Genomic DNA, 17,494 nt, shown 5'->3' with positions numbered 1-17,494 from the left:
AATGAAATTTGTCTGTAACAAACATAGGCTCATCCTTTTAACTTTCGTCTATTTTAACTTTTGTTAGCTAATTCTAAATGTAACATTGCCAACTGACAAAAATTTATAAGTTATACATCCTTGTTCTAAAGGTTGTGTTTTTTTGAAAAATTTGTTAAAATAAAATATTCTATTTTTTTAATTATGAGCTCGAGTATCAAAAACACTATTCAGGACTGTAAAGACTTATTTTTATTTGGAATGTACTAAGCTTTTGTTGCTGTAGGAATAAGTAATCTAATTTGTAATACATTACAGTAATTTATTTTAACATTAATTTATTTGTAATATTTTTTGTGATTCAAATTTTAAGTTATTTAAAATTTAAAAAAGATTCCATGACTTACTTCTAGATAGCTGTAACAGTCGTCTTCTTCAACTGAACCATACGAATCAGTAAAAAAATCAATAAAATTGATTATAATTGTCTGGCCAAAACTCACAGTTATTCGCCAAGTAAATGTACCTGAACGAGTATAATGTAGTGGATATAACGGAGAACCAATTCTGCCACCCGTACCAGACAATTCATTATGATGAACTGCTCAAAAAACAAAAAAAAATCAAAAGAATAATAAAATCTTTGACATAGCTGCAGCTAAGTTGCCTCCTGTCATGTTCTAGCATACCGAGATGATTTTGTTTACTGAACTTATTTTTTGACAGACTTGCTTTTGAGTACTAAGTTGTATGTTTCTTAAAATCATAAAAAAATTTTTCAAATGTATTTATTTCATTTATTAATTTACAAAGTTTAATTATTTATTACTAAAAAAAGCGGTATTATTTTCTTATTGCAGCGCTTATTGATAAGAATATTAATATAATTTTATATTATCATGACTTTATGCAAAAAAAATCATAAAGCATTTTTGATAAACTGAAAGCTCTGTAGCCATAAATAAATTTTTCTTATGATTTAATAACAAACAATATATGATAATTGATGGAATAATTGATTTTTTAAATGTAAATTCACATTGAATATTACTCAGTAATTAATAGTATTAAACTAATTACTAAAATTATTAGTAGCTATATTGTCACAATAAATTATGTACTGTATAAGCAACTTAAAATATTAGATTTCTTTATTTCTGCTGTTTTTCATCAGAATTTTACTTTGATTACAACTGATTTTACTTCAGTTTTTCTTCTGGTAATTAATTTGATGAGATTATTCAATGAAATAACCTTTATTAGCCTGTATAAATTAACCTAAATAACTCTGTATAGGGTTCTTTTAAACGAGGGACGATCAGAGAGTAAGTTACACCCCTTCTATGAAGCAAACATATATTTATAAGACAATTTTTTTTTTATTGAACAAAATATTACATATTTTTTTCTATTTTTCACAAAATCACCAAGTTTTTCTAAACAGTTTTCATAGCTTGTAACAAGTTTTTCAATTCCACTCTAACAAAAGTTTTGTCCCATTTAAGGACCATTTCCTTCAGTTCATCATCATTAATGAAACGCTCCCTTCCCAGGTCTTGCTTGAGAGGACCAAACAGGTGGTAGTCGCAGGGTGCTAGGTCAGGGCTGTAAGGTGAATGAGGCCACACTTCCCACTTGAATTTTTGCAGTAAGTCTCAAAGTTAGATTCATCATTGATTGTTGTTCTTTGGGGCATAAATTCACTGTTAACCACTCCCTCAGAATCAAAAATGACTGTCAGCATAACCTTTCAAACATATGGACCAGTCCTGGAATAACATTGAAGAAAAGAAAGAGGAGATGCAAAACGATGTTTGTGGTTGTCGGTCAATAGATGTGACACCAATCATGCACACATTACAGTAACCAAGCTAATCATGAATAATCGCAAACACATTACCATAAATGATGTTAAGTTCACTTGCACTATCTCTAATTTTAATGCACTGGTTACTCCAGATCATTTCATTCACGTGGTCTGCATTACCCATCGTGTTTGCAGTTGAAGGACACCCAGCACACTCACATTTGTTCCATTTCTGAATATTTGGCACCATTATGTGATCATGGGGCGAGACATTGCATTTTCACCATTTACCTCAACAATTTGGCAATGAATTTCACAACAATTGTAATTTTTTGCCCACAAAAATTGCACTACTGTACGCACTTTTATTCTGGACAAAACCTCTAGAGGACATGCCATATTGACAACAACACTACACGTGTACTGAATGTTGTAAAGAATTGCTGCTGGGGGAGTATGAAGACAGTAACACTGCCAGTGCCACCACCACAAGACATTAATATATCCCTTTCAGTTCAAGAACACAGCAAGGATGTAACTTATTTTTTGATCCACCTCTCGTTCATAAAAAAAGAGAAAAAGTATGTATAATAAACAGGGAAGTACAATATAGATAATAAGAAAAATTTACTCTGATATTTTAATTAGTCTCTTTTGACCAAAAAATCAATCATTTATCCTAAATTTTAGAACACCCTGTTATAAGAATTTTATTAACGTATCAGATAATTGACAAACTCTTCGAATGAAAACTGGAGGACCCATACAATTATCCAACTTATTTAAATTTATTAAACTGTTTGTAACAGTATTCCATATGCAGTATGGTACTTTTCGTTACACAGTAGTTTGTGTGGAAGAATGAATTTGTTGCTTTACATCTCTTTTATGCCTCACTCTATTAAAGCTGTGACACATAATAAATACATAAGATACAAATGATTGGAGTTAGAATCCAAAAGTAATAATATCTGCTACATAGCCAATCACTGTAATAAAGAAAGTAAAATGTCATTTATACAGAGATGTCACTGACATTTAGTCTGGTTAGTATAATGATTTGCAATAGTACATTTGATTGTACGAGAAAAAGTCAATCAGGAACAATTTCAATCTTTAACTTTCTCAAGTCTCATATAGGATGACTGTTATTAATAGTTATTATTTTCAGCAATGATTTGTGTCTCATGTTAAGTTGCCTACAACCAATTCATTTTGGCACCTAAAAGAGAATCTGTATGTTAATAAATGTAGACCTAGAAACACAAAATAATTTTTTTTCACCCAGAAATATATAAAAAATATGCTATAAATCTAACCTTGAATAAACTAATAACCAGTCATACATGTACAATAAATTTCACGAAGTGAATAATACTGAATACAAACTTCTAACAAATTGTCAAAGCATTATACATTATTAGCCTTAAATCTGTGTTACTATGATGCTTACTGAATTTTAAGCATTTTTCTGATTTTTCACAAATTTAAAAAAGAGCTAGGCTCCTGAAGATATATCTCTAAAATAATCTAATAATATAACAAGCTATGAAGACAGAGACATATTGTTAAACTTTACACCAGCAGTGACCATCATCAAAGTTATCTGTCCTGAGCCAGTTCCCTTGCAAATGCTGGTCTCCATTCTCTTCTACTTCCTGTAAACCTTTAAGTTCTTGATACCTCAATTTTTTTAATTTTTTTGTCTTTTTTATCTATTCTGGCTATTTTTTTTTTTTTTTTTTTACACTTTCTACTGATCCCAGCATTGTTTTAATCAATCTTCCTTCTTTCATTATATTTCCAAACCAAATTGGCTTTCTTATTATGGATTGTTCTGGTTAAGCTTCTGCTCATGTCAACTTCCTTCCACGTTTATAATTCCAAAAACCTTTATTTTTTATTTTTCTTTATGTTCATATTCTACATTCACACAAAAGTATGCTCCAGATAAAACATTTCACAAGAAATTTCCTTAAATCTAATTCCTCTTACAATTTAATAACTATTTCTTTATATCAAACACTTATTAACTATTGCTATTTAACCTTATTTCATTTTAACATTAACTTTCCATTAGCAATGTACATAATACCTGATTTGTCTTACTTGTTCAGTTTCTTCTTTTGTGACATTCACTGGCTTACTGATTCCTGTTCTCATTATTTATGTTTTCTTAACATTCATTTCCATTACATACTTTGTCATAAGAGGATGAGGAGGTATCACAGTTGAATCATGAGATTTAAACCTTCTTTCTTCTTCCAATTAACTTCATGATAATTACAAAATATTTTTATTTAACTGAATTGAAAAATATATGAGGCACACAATGGGGAACAAAAACATAAAATACAACTAGCAAATAGAGACAAATTAAAGCCAAATGCTATAATATAATAAGCAAGACCACAAAATTTTAAAATGTTCATTTTTTATGATGAAATAACATGCATTGACTAAAGAATTCATGTTATTCAGAATGATATGATATTTCACAGTGTTTTTACGCTTTACTTCTTTAGTGAAAAGTTTAATGTTCTTTTTCTGAGTAAAATTACATATTTATGTTCTATAACATACGTTATGAAGAAACACCCAGTAAGTTATAACAAATACATGTTTTTGTCCATGATGGCCAGTAATGCAGTAATGAGAATAATTTAAAGCTACGCTGATGGAAGCTAAAATGATGATAAGCTTTTGAAATCACAAACTGTCTCAAAATTGTATAATTTTAAATAATAATTGCTGGAGATAAACATTTTATACTAGATATAACTTGTTTATGTAAGCTATCTCACCATTAAATACCAAGAAATGTAAAGAATAAATCACTTTAGATGGAGTATTAACCTGATATTTTTTCCAAAATGAATAATGATAGTAAAGAACTGGTTTATTGTAAAATATATAAAAAGAAATCTCTTACACAATTAAATACAGACAAGATTAGAAAAGCAGCGGTAGATTGTATTAAAACACAAATCACAATGCTAATTTGCTAAGTAAACAACCCATTCTTTCATTGTGAGCATCTCTCTAGAAAGAAAAAAGCAGCACCACTAAAATGACAATCTTTTCCCTGCTATAGTATAGTGGTTTTATGTATGTAATTTAAGAAAAAAATGAGAAAAATAAAACAGCAAGTGAAAAACATCACAATGAGCCCAAATCAGCTGAAAATGCTGTTCTTTCAACAAAAATAATAATTTACTATTTATCATGAACTCTCTATGAATTCATAATTAAGAAAGTAAAGTGATATGAAATAAAAATAAACTAACAGTAAAAAATTACCATAATTTGACAACAAAAGAGAGAAATTTTTTTTATATTTATTATGATAACCTTTGATAAAAGCCATAATAAATTAATCATCAGAACAAATTTTTTTTTCAAAAGGATTATTATCTTCAAACATAATTTTTAATGATCAATAAAAATTGTATACAGAACTTTAGCTATGTAAATTTAACTCTTTGAAATGTAGACAATAGGAAAATGGAGCATTCAAAACACTGCGCTATATACATCAAGAAGATCAAGAAGCTTAAAACTGAGGAAGCAAAAAAAGGAAGTTAGTCTTGCAAAATTAAGAAATGGCATATGGTAACAGAGTAAATTTTAAAACTAATTTATAAATTAACAAAAACAACTTACACAATTTAAACTCTGCTGAAAATCCTTTAGCAGAACCAACAGCTGTAACATTACTACTACTGTCAAATTTTATCCATAATCTTAATGCATTGATCGGTTCTACTACAATGTGAGGCTCAGTTTTAGAACACAGCAATCTTAACAGATTTCCACTAGAAGAGGATTCCCGTATTTCAACATAGTCCTCATCACAGTAATCAGTTGTTCCTTCAACTAGATCAAATGTTGTAAACTGTAACTGTATCACATTACCTGTTAACAAAACAAATACACAATATTTTTGAATAATGTCCAAACCTTTTTGAATTTTTCAAAGTTGTTGGTGACACTGTTGTTAATGGCAATGATTTCGAAGTAGTTAAGGACCCCTTTAGTTTATAACCAAATGTATTAAGAACTTTCTTTTCATAAACTACTTGTTTGAATGTATATGCTGCAGTAAATACCTTTGTATCCTGTTTCTTTGTAATGATTAGAGAAGGTTGATTCTGTTGTTAAGTTAAAAACTTATTTCTCAGACCTCATGCTCTCCCAAATTGGCTTCCAAAGACTTTTTCTTCTATAAAAACTAAAACTGACCTTGGAAAGGTGTTGTTTTTCAGCAATGCAAGAGAATAAAAGGATGTTGAGTATATTCATGGAGTATTTAAAAATCTACAAACAGAACTACAGGAAGGACTAGAACAGTGGAAAAATGCTAGTTGCAATACATTAACAATAAATTAATAAATTAGTAGTAAAGAATAATAAATTAATGGAAATAAGAAATAAGTAAGAACATAAAATAATTATTAAAAAAATAAATTAAAAAACTTTTTTTAAACAAAGTTTTTTTTACAAATAACTATTAGAATAGTATTATTTAGGCTTTAGGCTGTCTCCAACAAACATTAAACTGCAATTACATGGATTTGAAAGCAATTGGATTATTTGCAATTGTTACACAACTATCCTTTCTTTGCCTTTTGAGATGTCAACAGATGCTTTAATTGTTGTAATATTTTGCAAGAAAAAAAACATCATACATACTGAATAGTGTGATTTGAATATTACCCATGCTACATGAATTTGTAGCAGTATTATCAGAAAATTATTTGTATATGCTTTCCGTTTATAATATAGCTCTGATAAAATGAAAATACGATCACTATTTTAATACGCCTTGAAAAAAACTTCAATCCCTTCAGCCTTTTAATCAAGAGAATCACTATAAATACTGAAATAAACCTCATAAAAAAAGCCAAGAATAATAACCAAGAGTGAATAGTGTTTGAGAAATGAATTAGTATGATATTTACATAATACTCCCAAAGCAAATGACATCTTTGGATCTAAGCAATATTTTTAAAACTGAGTTCCACAAGGACAGATCTCACAACAGTTGATGAAGATCAACACTCTCTCATTCTACACTCTGTACAGATTATCTTTTTTTCTTTTTTTTTATAAAATATCAAAAATAAATTGAATTATTTCTTAATAATTAAGTTTCTGTAAAATAAAATATATTTTTTTAATTTATTTCAAAATTATTTTTTAGCGTACTTTCATTATTTTCTTTCAGAATAGTCCCACTAAGTAGAGAAAACACAATGTACACATCATGCAAAAACTTCTTCTTACTTTCATCTCAGTGAAACTGATGATAGTAGTAAACAATGACATTAAGATTCAAACAAGAAACTCTTTTTAATTGTAAATAATAAAATATTATTTACAATTAAAAATACTTATAAATGAAGTAATAAAATTTAAACCTGGTGCAGCTTTTAAAGTCCAGATGCATTCAATATTAGGTGGATAAGAGTCTGGAAAATTTGGTGAAACAATTGTACCAATTTCAGATGCAAGATCCCCACCACATTCTGTAACAATAAAGGAAAAATACTTAAATTTATCTGCTGAACAATAAATACACCTATTTTAATAAATTTTTGAGCAAAAATCAATAGTTTACTTAATTTCTCAAACATTGTATCATTGATATGTTAATTTATAAAATAATATTAATAATTATTAAAATCCAATAATATTGACACTTTTAAAAATTGTTAATATTATTTAATTAATGAGATTCTTCTTTAACAAATTTTACCTAAATGAAAAGTAGAAAAAAATAAATGACATAATAAAAAAAATAACAAATGCATTAAAAAAAATCTCTAAAACCGATTAATATGATCGCATAGGACAGCTGACTGATCTTTAATGGTTATTAGTCATGACATGCATTAATCTTCCTTAAAATAATTACAATATGGTTTGTTTTAACAGAAGTAAAATTTTAATTTGTGACAGCAAATCTATTTTTTAAGAACATATATTTTTTTGTTTTTTTACATATGTATTAAATTTAAAACATCAAATAAGTAATTATTTTGATCATATTAAGACAAACATTGGATAATGGGTGGTAGTAACACCCATTTACAGCTGGTTATGATTGATGAATTCTTTTTAGCATGTGAAACATGCCTATCTTGGCCAGGATTCACACCTAGGACTTTTTGAATGAAAAGCAGAAACATATCTGCTTTTCATTCTCCCTCTGCTACAGAAGTGAGTAAAAATAAACTGAACTTAATATGAATGAACACAAACTGAAATAAAATAATAAATGGTATCTTTTATTTGGCAATGTTTTTTTTTTTTCAAATTGACATATACCCTGGGATTACTTGCACAATTGAGACAAATTTAATAAGGTGATGAACTGAATAAATGATGACAGGATAAAAGTAAACCTTTTTTAAACTAAGAATTGCTGAACTTCAAATTCAAAAGAATCAGATACTATGTTGCTGAGTCAATGCTTATCTTCATTGTGTAATTCCATGTACAATGTATTCTGTTACATCAAGTACATTTAAATACAGCATTTTAAAAACATTTTTATAATAAAATACAAAAATAAATTTTAATTTAGTTATACTCGTACAAATGAAAGCTTATAAAATCTTATTAAGTCTTTTCAGACAGTTGTAAGTAGCCAAAACACTTAAGTAAGAACAAAAGTTAATGTAAGTGCCAAACATCAGAAAGTAAAATTGTTATGAGAGATTAGTATTTACAACTGAGCATTTATATTATAAGATTATCGAACAAGTTCAATTTCTACATGTACCAACTTTTAAAACAAAATTTACTTAGAAAATTTGAGGTATATAAAATCAAGAATGAGATCAATTTTACCACTGTAGGTAATTCTTAATTATAAGTTAAAATAAAACTAAGAGTAAATAAAAACAATAAAAATTGCTACAGAAAAATGAAGTAAAATCATTTTTTTTTTTCATTTTTTATGTGTATAAAATGGCATTATTACCACAGATATTCATTAATTTATATATGTAAATGGATGTAATTGTGATCATTTCTGGTTTCTATATTTTACATAGTAAGGATATTTTAATTATATTGAATTATAACTAAACACAGTACAAATTTTTTTTTTTAAAACTTGCATAAGTTTTGGCATACCATACCATAAAACTAGAATTTAGTAAATTTTAAGAAAAAATATAATGACAGAACTATACAGAGACTGTAATTGTTTACATTTAATATAAGTATAAAAAGGCTTGACTGCATGTCATACACAAACAGAACGTGTATCTATCACATAAGCATTTAATAATCAACTTGTATATGCAGGTGTGTGCATGTGTATGTGGTAATCAAGTGGGGGATTCATGAGAGAATGGAGTGGATGTAAAATTATTTTATTTAATGTAAAAAAAATGCTTCATATTTCTTTGACAAACACAAATTGCTTCAATAAATTTTGAAGCCTGTACTGCAATATAAAAGGAGCACATTGTTTTATATATGCTTTACTATTCCCACTGAGCATTCCTTTATTCTTGGATTAGTAACAAAGTTACAGACCTGCACTTTTACTGTTACCGCTAACTACCTCATCCATCTCATCTTTAAAACAGAAGCAAGAAAAAACAAAATAAAACAGAGACCATGACACCAGTTGTTGACACCATGACACCATAATTTGTTAAGCACTCAACATAAATTAAAAAGTATTTATAACCTAGTTAAAGAAGAAAACAAATAGATAAATAAACTAACCAGAAGAGTACGGAGAATATGATAAATGAAATCGTACATGATCACTTTCAGACAGCGCTAGAACAAATTTAATAAGTAATTTTGATCCAGTACTTGTGATGGGTGGAGGCAGAGATGAGCCACAAAAAACATTTACAGGAATACCATCATCATCATCACCTTCATAAATAGCTAAGAAACTAGCTTCACATTTTCCTTCGCTACTTTTATCACTCATTTCCAATAATATGAAAGTAAGAGTTATACGAGAATCTGAAACAAATAATTTAACAAAATAAACCTATTGATCTTAATTTAATTTGATTGCAAAATGAAAACTATTATCAAAAAAAATAGATCTTTAAATTATCCATTACCAAATAAAAATAATTTTAAAGGTTTTACATTGTTTTACAGTGCTGTTTATACTTTTATTTTTGCTTTAACCTCATGTTTTTAGCAAGTTTTTAACTTCTTCACAGGAAAAGATATGCTTAATGACTAATACAATTATAATAAACATTATGAATAACATAACTTTGGAGATGAAAAACTGAAATAACAGGATGATGTGTAGGAAACATAGCAGATATAATATTACTGTCATAATAAGCTGTCATCTACTATAAAATATAATAAAAACATAGAGCAATTTTGAAATGATGTAAAGAAATTTGTTGAAAAAATTAAAATATAAGTCGGATATTTATATATTAATTTAAAATTCCTGACATGTTCTCCATAATGATGAAATGTATCATGTTGTTTTTTTTTATTATTCACAGAGTATTTCACACCATGAATTTATCCAATAAGGTCGAAAGCCAAACTGAAAAAGAAAATATCTGAGACAAACAGCATTCTAAAAATTCTTGACATCCATGTCAGAAATTACTATGTTACAAAGTATACTTCTAAAATATCCACCACATTCCTTCTTGATATCTGGAGTTTTACTTGTTTCCATGGCTAAAATCAACCCGAAAAAAAGTAATACAAGGATAAATATAGCACTATTGGTAATGTGACCATGGAACAAATTAGGTTTGTAACAGTGGGTACCAGAAATGTTTCTACCAACTTTATCAGTGTCAATATAGCTGCCAAAGAAAATTTTTCTGTAAGGAAAAATATATTTTTAAATAAGGAAAAGTTTTTTGTTTAAGGGAAAGTAACATAAAATCGAAAATTACTTTTCGATTTAATTTAGAAAAAACTAGACATTAAACAATGTCTAGTTTTTTCTAAATTAAATATATACTGCAACTTTTTAAAGCAACCGTATACAACTGAGGGAAGTAAAATGTGAAGTTACTTGAAGAGTACTGGGCAATTGTCAATTCAATTACTTTGATTTATTATAACATAAAGTAAGGTATAATGACTTACTGCCATTTGGTGTTAACAATTACTAAATAATCTGAGAGAAAATAAAAAAAAATAAAATACATAATGTGTATTGAGAAAGGTACAATGCTGTACAGTAATAGAAGAATGGTCTCAGAAACTAAGATTAGCTTAAAGATGCAGTAAAACATAAGGAATCAAGTAACTAATATACAGCTGTTAGAGATAGACTACAAATGATAGGCAACATGCATAGATAGGCGGTAGATGGATAGATATGGATGATAGGCGATATGGCATATAAAAGTTATACTAGGAACAAAGGAAGCACTACACAGGAAGTGATATGGTAATAAAAACTCCCTTTCACATCTGCCCTACATAAGAAAACTATCTGCCATCATTTTAAAATGGAAATGTATGCATTTTACTTTTAACAACTAAAGTATAATTTTAAACTCAAAATAATTGTTAGTGACCTGTAAAGATATTATTATAGCTATTTAAAAATTCCCAAATATAAAGCTAGTTATGAAAACTTTAAAATTAATGGTAAAAGTATGAACCAAGGCTAAGGGCTAAGTAGTAATTAACCCATTTATTAAGTGGGTTATTCTGAAAAAACCCAACTCATAGATGGGGGCGTGAGTGGTAGCATCTCGGCCTTTCATCCGGAGGTTCCAGGTTCGAATCCTGGTCAGGTATGGCATTTTTACACACACTACAATCATTCAGCCTCATCCTCTGAAGAATGCCTAAAAATGGATCCAGAGGTTAAAAATCTCACATGGGAATAGTTTTTGCCTCATTTTGTGTTGTTTTGTGAGCAAAGGTCATTTTATTCCATATTCTTGACAGATAAATTAACCAGAAATCCATAAGTGCTTTTTTTCAAGCATAACATGGTGATACATCCATCTCAGGTTGTACACCTCATCTGCTGTGCGGGTCCTATCCTGCCTACTATTTTCTGTAAAAAATTATTACTTGCTACAATAATTTTTCAGTTTTAAATAAATAATTCTTCAGGTTTATTCAAATATTTTTTATTCTTTGAGATTTTTAAAAACTAATAATTTTATACAATAATTTATTAAATTTTATAAATTAATATTTCACATGCAGACAAACAAATTTTATGTAGTTTTATAATTTATTCATAAAATGAACAAAATAACTGCATACTACAATTTTTAAAAGTTAATCTCTAATAATTGTGAAAATGTAAACATATGGATCTAAACACCTGTATTTCCAGGGCAATTGTTGCAGTCATATGGGGAATTTTACTATTCTTATTCAGATGCAGCAGTGTTTCTGTTGTGTTTATGAATCTGCTATTTTTGATAAGTAGATTTTATACATTTTCCATGCAAGTGATTCTTGTACAGAACTTTTTCAGATTCTAAGAGTTCATTTATTACTTCATCCCAGAAATCCAATAGCTTCATACATTTATCTAAATAGGCTTTATACAGCAACCAGCGATTAATCATTATAATATGGAAAATATGAATGTCTGCTTTGGCAAACCACGCTAGTGTTTTTTTTTTTTTTTATTGGGATAATAAGCCATTAGGTGGTCACTCCGATTTATACATCTCATATGGTTATTATAATTTAATACTCCTTTAGATTTTTAATTATGTTCTGTTTAACACTCCATTGTATCATCTTTCCCGAACCTAATCACTTCTCCCTAGCGGTGCCAGTTTGATATGTGTACTTCATCATCAGTGAACTGTTCAGAAACTTACCTAAATGGCAATTTTTTATATAAAACATCTATTCAACAACTTTCCTTACATTATTTCCTTAAATTAATCAGTAACAGATTTGACTATTTCTAGAAGATATCTTGTGAGAGGCATCCTGTTATAGAAATTGTAAAGTGCATTAACCAACCCTCACATAATCAGTAACTAATTTTTTTACTACTTTCTTACTGTGCTCTTTTCTCCCAACTTCTGGATCTTTAGTCCCTGTATAAATACATAATCCATTTGGCTGGATGGTGTTGACACAATAATCCATCTGGCTACATTAACATATACATTTTTAGGGCACACTTTTTTCTTCTCAGTATTGGCGAAAGTAAGTATTGGCGAAAGACTTTCATGCATCCAAACTTAAACTCTTTCCTGGGATAGAAAATATTTTTCATGTTACCATAGAAAATATCTAGAAGGGACTGCACTTTGTAACCAGAGTTGGATAACTGTGGATAATCTTGTTCTGGGTTTGACCAAAATGCAAATACTCTTGAATAATTAAAAATCTATCATGTGCAGTTTGTCATGAAATTTTACATTCAGGATTTTTCCAATACCAAGGAAGATCTTGTACTATTAAATTGCCTGTCATTTACAATAAAGCAAAGAATTAAATAATCCTATATTTAAATTTTTCCAAATAATTATTCTGTCTTGGATAGATTGATTCCTTTACTAGTGCGTGTGCATATATATATTTTCCTCAGTTATAATAAGATCTAAGAACTCTTTACTTGACAGCAAATAAAAATAATCTGTATGTTTAGATGTTTATACAGTTGCTTTTAATTTAGATACACCAGTATACCAAAAAAGTGGCCCAGACAAAACAGGCTGACCTGCCATACCGGATGTACAGCTGGCAGGTGGGGAGGTCCGTTAATCAGAAGGATGCCTCTCCTGATGCGACCGTATTTGCTTCACTGTGGATTCATCATGGAGAGAAACACCAGTAAACAAAATATTCCTCTTGTTGTGGTTGTTATTTCTCCATGTTAATGCAGTAATGACAGCTGGTATTGTAAGAGTAGAAGTGCTGGTGTGAACAGTAGGAGCTGCATTAGAAGGTGAAAGTGGTGGCAGCGATATGTTTGCAACCAATTTTGGATTATGTAAAACACTGACTGTTGTCCGATTCATAATACTGTTGTACAAGAAAGAACAATAAAAGTGTTTCTGTTTTCTTCTCATCACCACTTTCTACTTCATCACAATTAACAAATTCAACATCTTCTGAATCATTCCAGAAGTCTTCATCCTCTAAAGTAGCAGTGAATTCAGTGACTGATTAACATTTTTTCTATACATTCTCTTCCAGGTCTAGTAGGAGATGTTATACCATGACTGATGGAAGAACAAGACTCACGAAGTGGTAAAGACATCTCAGGAGTTGGTAACATTGCATCCTGTTCCTTTTTCTTATCCTTTCTCATCAACACCTGAAAAAAATCAGTCGCAATGTAATTTTTCCCCAAAAAAAAAATAAATAAAACTAAATTTTTTTTAAATTCATACAAAGAAAATTGTGACTATTAAAACAATTTACTAGTACTGAAAATATTTAGAACTAGTGTGTAGGAATTATGTAAACATAACGCATAATCATTATGATAGGGTCCTCCTTCAGGCAGCAGATATCACCCACACAAAATAGTTTTCTATCTTTCCAATACTAAAATAATTTATCAATTTTGTTGAATCTATAGGTGCATTTTCACAGTAAAATATTTTTTGGCAAATGGAAGTGGTCAGTTTTACTAAATTTCGTATGATGTTTCAGTTTACTAATTTTTCATTGCACTTTATTGTAAATCCTACAAAACTAGCTAATAAAATATGAAAAATGTATCACTGCTATTTCATTAGAATCATACAATTTGTACAAATCAAATGAATAAAGATGATGTTCTTTAGACAATCATATAAATATTGAACAACTTTAGGGTAAATATAAATAATACATCAGTATAGTTTATATTAATAAACAAAAAACCTGAATAAACAAATAAATAAAAACAGCATTAAAAATGGTTTTTAATAAATAAAAATGAAATACTCACCAAATTTTTGGAAATTTCTTCATACAATTTTTAGGCAAAAAAATATACGTAAACTTATATGAAAATTTTTAATTTTCTTTATTTGATTGGAATGCAGTAAAGAAAATCTGTGAAAAAAAGTAAGATGAATTAAAATTAAACTAAATAAATTAAATTAAAACTTAAGACATTTGAAAAATATAATACATACCTTAAAATGTTAGTATCCTTAAGGCTGAACTGTATTCACAAGTAGAAATGAAATACTAGCAGACAACATACAAGCCAATATACAAAGATCCATCTCATTTAACTGAGAGCAAATTGGTAGCCTTCAATCATTTAAAACTGTTACCCGAGTAACACAGGGTGATACACTTGCAGTCAAGGGATTAAATAGTTCATGCAAACACCCATTTTATTGGAAATCCTCTCACCCAATTCTCTTAAACTACTATATTAATTACAACATACATGCTGTGATCACTAACATTAATTTCCTGAAACACTATTACTTAATTTCTGTAATAGAAGAACTTCACCAGTTTTATCACTTCAATTACAATAATGTACAGGTGAAAGCAATATGACTTAAGTTTGTTATAATTCTAACTGTTATGTTGATGGTTACTTTTAAAGCATCATATTTATTTCCACTTAAAACATTTCTTACGTATATGGAAATTAGATAGAATTATATATAAATTACCAGGTGGCTCTACTGATAAACTCCAACTACAATTATTAGACTCATAACGTGAAGGTGAAAATTCAATAAACCCTCTATCAGTGGCATTTATTCGTGCTCCACAACCCTAAAAAAACAAATAAAAATTAAATTATCAAATGTCAGGTAAAACTTAAAGCACAATAATACTTGGAAAAAGCAGCAATCATAACAAAAAATATAAACACTTTTGGTAAATGTGCAATATGTTGATAAAAAAGCAATACAGTAACTGGTAAAGGTACCATGCAAATATTGAATTTGTGTTAACTCTCAACATGTTACAGACATGACAGTAATGTACAAAAGTTCTGTAATACAGAATTAAACATTTTTTATCTGCAGTCTTAAGCTTTGACAATTATCCCTTATGATGTGAAACATCAAAACCATCCAAACAAGCAAGATCATGTCAAGCAGTCCATTGCAGCAATCAGAATTTTATGTACTTTTACTTCTCTATATCCATCTGGTAAGTACTTGTTAAAATTTATTTACAGCAAAATTGAGGATTCTATTTCATACTAAAATATGAAATTCAAGAATTTTCCAATTTTTGTGTTTGAAGTTTTAATTAGCAAATAAATATTGACCTAAGTTTAAGTATATTCTCCTAAGTTTAATAAAGAAATAAATATTGACAGAAAAATTTCCTAATTTATTACAGTATTATGTGTTTGTTTCAGTGTGTTTATTGTATTTAAATCCTGTTTGTTAATATGTATTTCCTTATCCCAGTTACTTTTTAATCTTTACATAGTACTAGCAGTTATTGATATTAAAGACAGTTTAAATCCAAAGTAACAGTGCAAGGTAAAAAGATAAAGATGCTACGATTTGCTGATAATACAGTAATTCTGGAGTAGTCGCTTTGATACAACCCACCGGGTTGGTCTAGTGGTGAACACGTCTTCCCAAATCAACTGATTTGGAAGCCGAGAGTTCCAGTGTTCAAGTCCTAGTAAAGCCAGTTATTTTTACACGGATTTGAATAATAGATCGTGGATACCGGTGTTCTTTGGTGGTTGGGTTTCAATTAACCACACATCTCAGGAATGGTCGAACTGAGAATGTACAAGACTACACTTCATTTACACTCATACATATCATCCTCATTCATCCTCTGAAGAATTATCTAAACGGTAGTTACCGGAGGCTAAACAGGAAAAAGAAAGGAAAGTCGCTTTGATATAAGAAGGGCAGGTAGATGGGAAAAATTGTGCAGGCAGGCAATGTTTGGAATATGTAAAACAAATTGTTACGGATGTAGAATGTAGGGGGTATATTGAAATGAAACAACTGGCTCTTGATAGGAAATCTTGAAGAGCTGCATCAAAACAGTCAAATGACTGAAGACAGAAAAAAATAACCATTATTAAAATTAAATACCAGTCAGTTAAATGGAAAGACTCAGCAAAAAATAAAAATATTATTAGATATAGGTTTTCTATATAATAGCTAAATTATAATAATATACTATTAAATGAATGCTTTCTGTAGATCTAATAATATAAAAATTCATAAAAAATCAAATCACCTTTGATCTCATCAAATTAACATATACAAATATCAATAATAGATTGCAATCCACTACACACATAATAACAAGAAAAGTTAAATAACGAAATATACATCATAAAACATATAGCAATTAATTAAAAATGGATATGATACTACTTTAATTAATAATATTTACAAAATAACAACTATCAAAACACAATAACAAAATTACTTCAATAAAACTTCCAATAAAGAAATATTTAACCAGCAAACAATCCTAATAACCACATATAAAATATTTGAAAATCAGAAATAATAAAAAAATGCAATTCGTGTGAAATTTATAAAATTAAATGTAATGATTGTGATGGTATTTGTATAAAAAAAACAAGTAGATCCTTCAAAGCTAGATTTCTTGAATGTTATAGAAATTATAAAAATAATAAATTTGGTTTATCTAATATGGCAGATCACCTAATAAATGATAAATATTCTATTTCTGAAATTAACAAATTTAGAAATATCAGAAATTAATAAAGATGACAAAAAGTTAAATATATTATAAAATATTACATATCTGTGTATAAGATTTCAATTT

At 28.5% G+C, this 17,494-nt stretch overlaps 1 protein-coding gene across 1 annotated transcript in view; it reads right to left on the bottom strand.

The window, feature by feature from the left end:
* Positions 1–205: 205 nt before the first annotated feature.
* Cubn (Cubilin) overlaps positions 206–17,494 on the bottom strand; it is a 134,887-nt gene continuing 117,598 nt past the window's right edge. Inside the window, exons 33-38 of the mRNA XM_075376127.1 lie at positions 15,379–15,484; positions 9,533–9,784; positions 7,207–7,314; positions 5,450–5,701; positions 387–580; positions 206–259 (exon numbers count right to left, since the gene is read on the bottom strand). Coding sequence (XP_075232242.1) covers positions 206–259; positions 387–580; positions 5,450–5,701; positions 7,207–7,314; positions 9,533–9,784; positions 15,379–15,484 — 966 coding nt within the window. The remainder of the gene's footprint in view (positions 260–386; positions 581–5,449; positions 5,702–7,206; positions 7,315–9,532; positions 9,785–15,378; positions 15,485–17,494) is intronic.

This window comes from Lycorma delicatula, chromosome 9 (assembly GCF_047948215.1).
Source record: "Lycorma delicatula isolate Av1 chromosome 9, ASM4794821v1, whole genome shotgun sequence".
Classification (NCBI taxonomy): Eukaryota; Metazoa; Arthropoda; class Insecta; order Hemiptera; family Fulgoridae; genus Lycorma; species Lycorma delicatula.
This window is presented reverse-complemented; position numbering and strand designations above follow the sequence as displayed.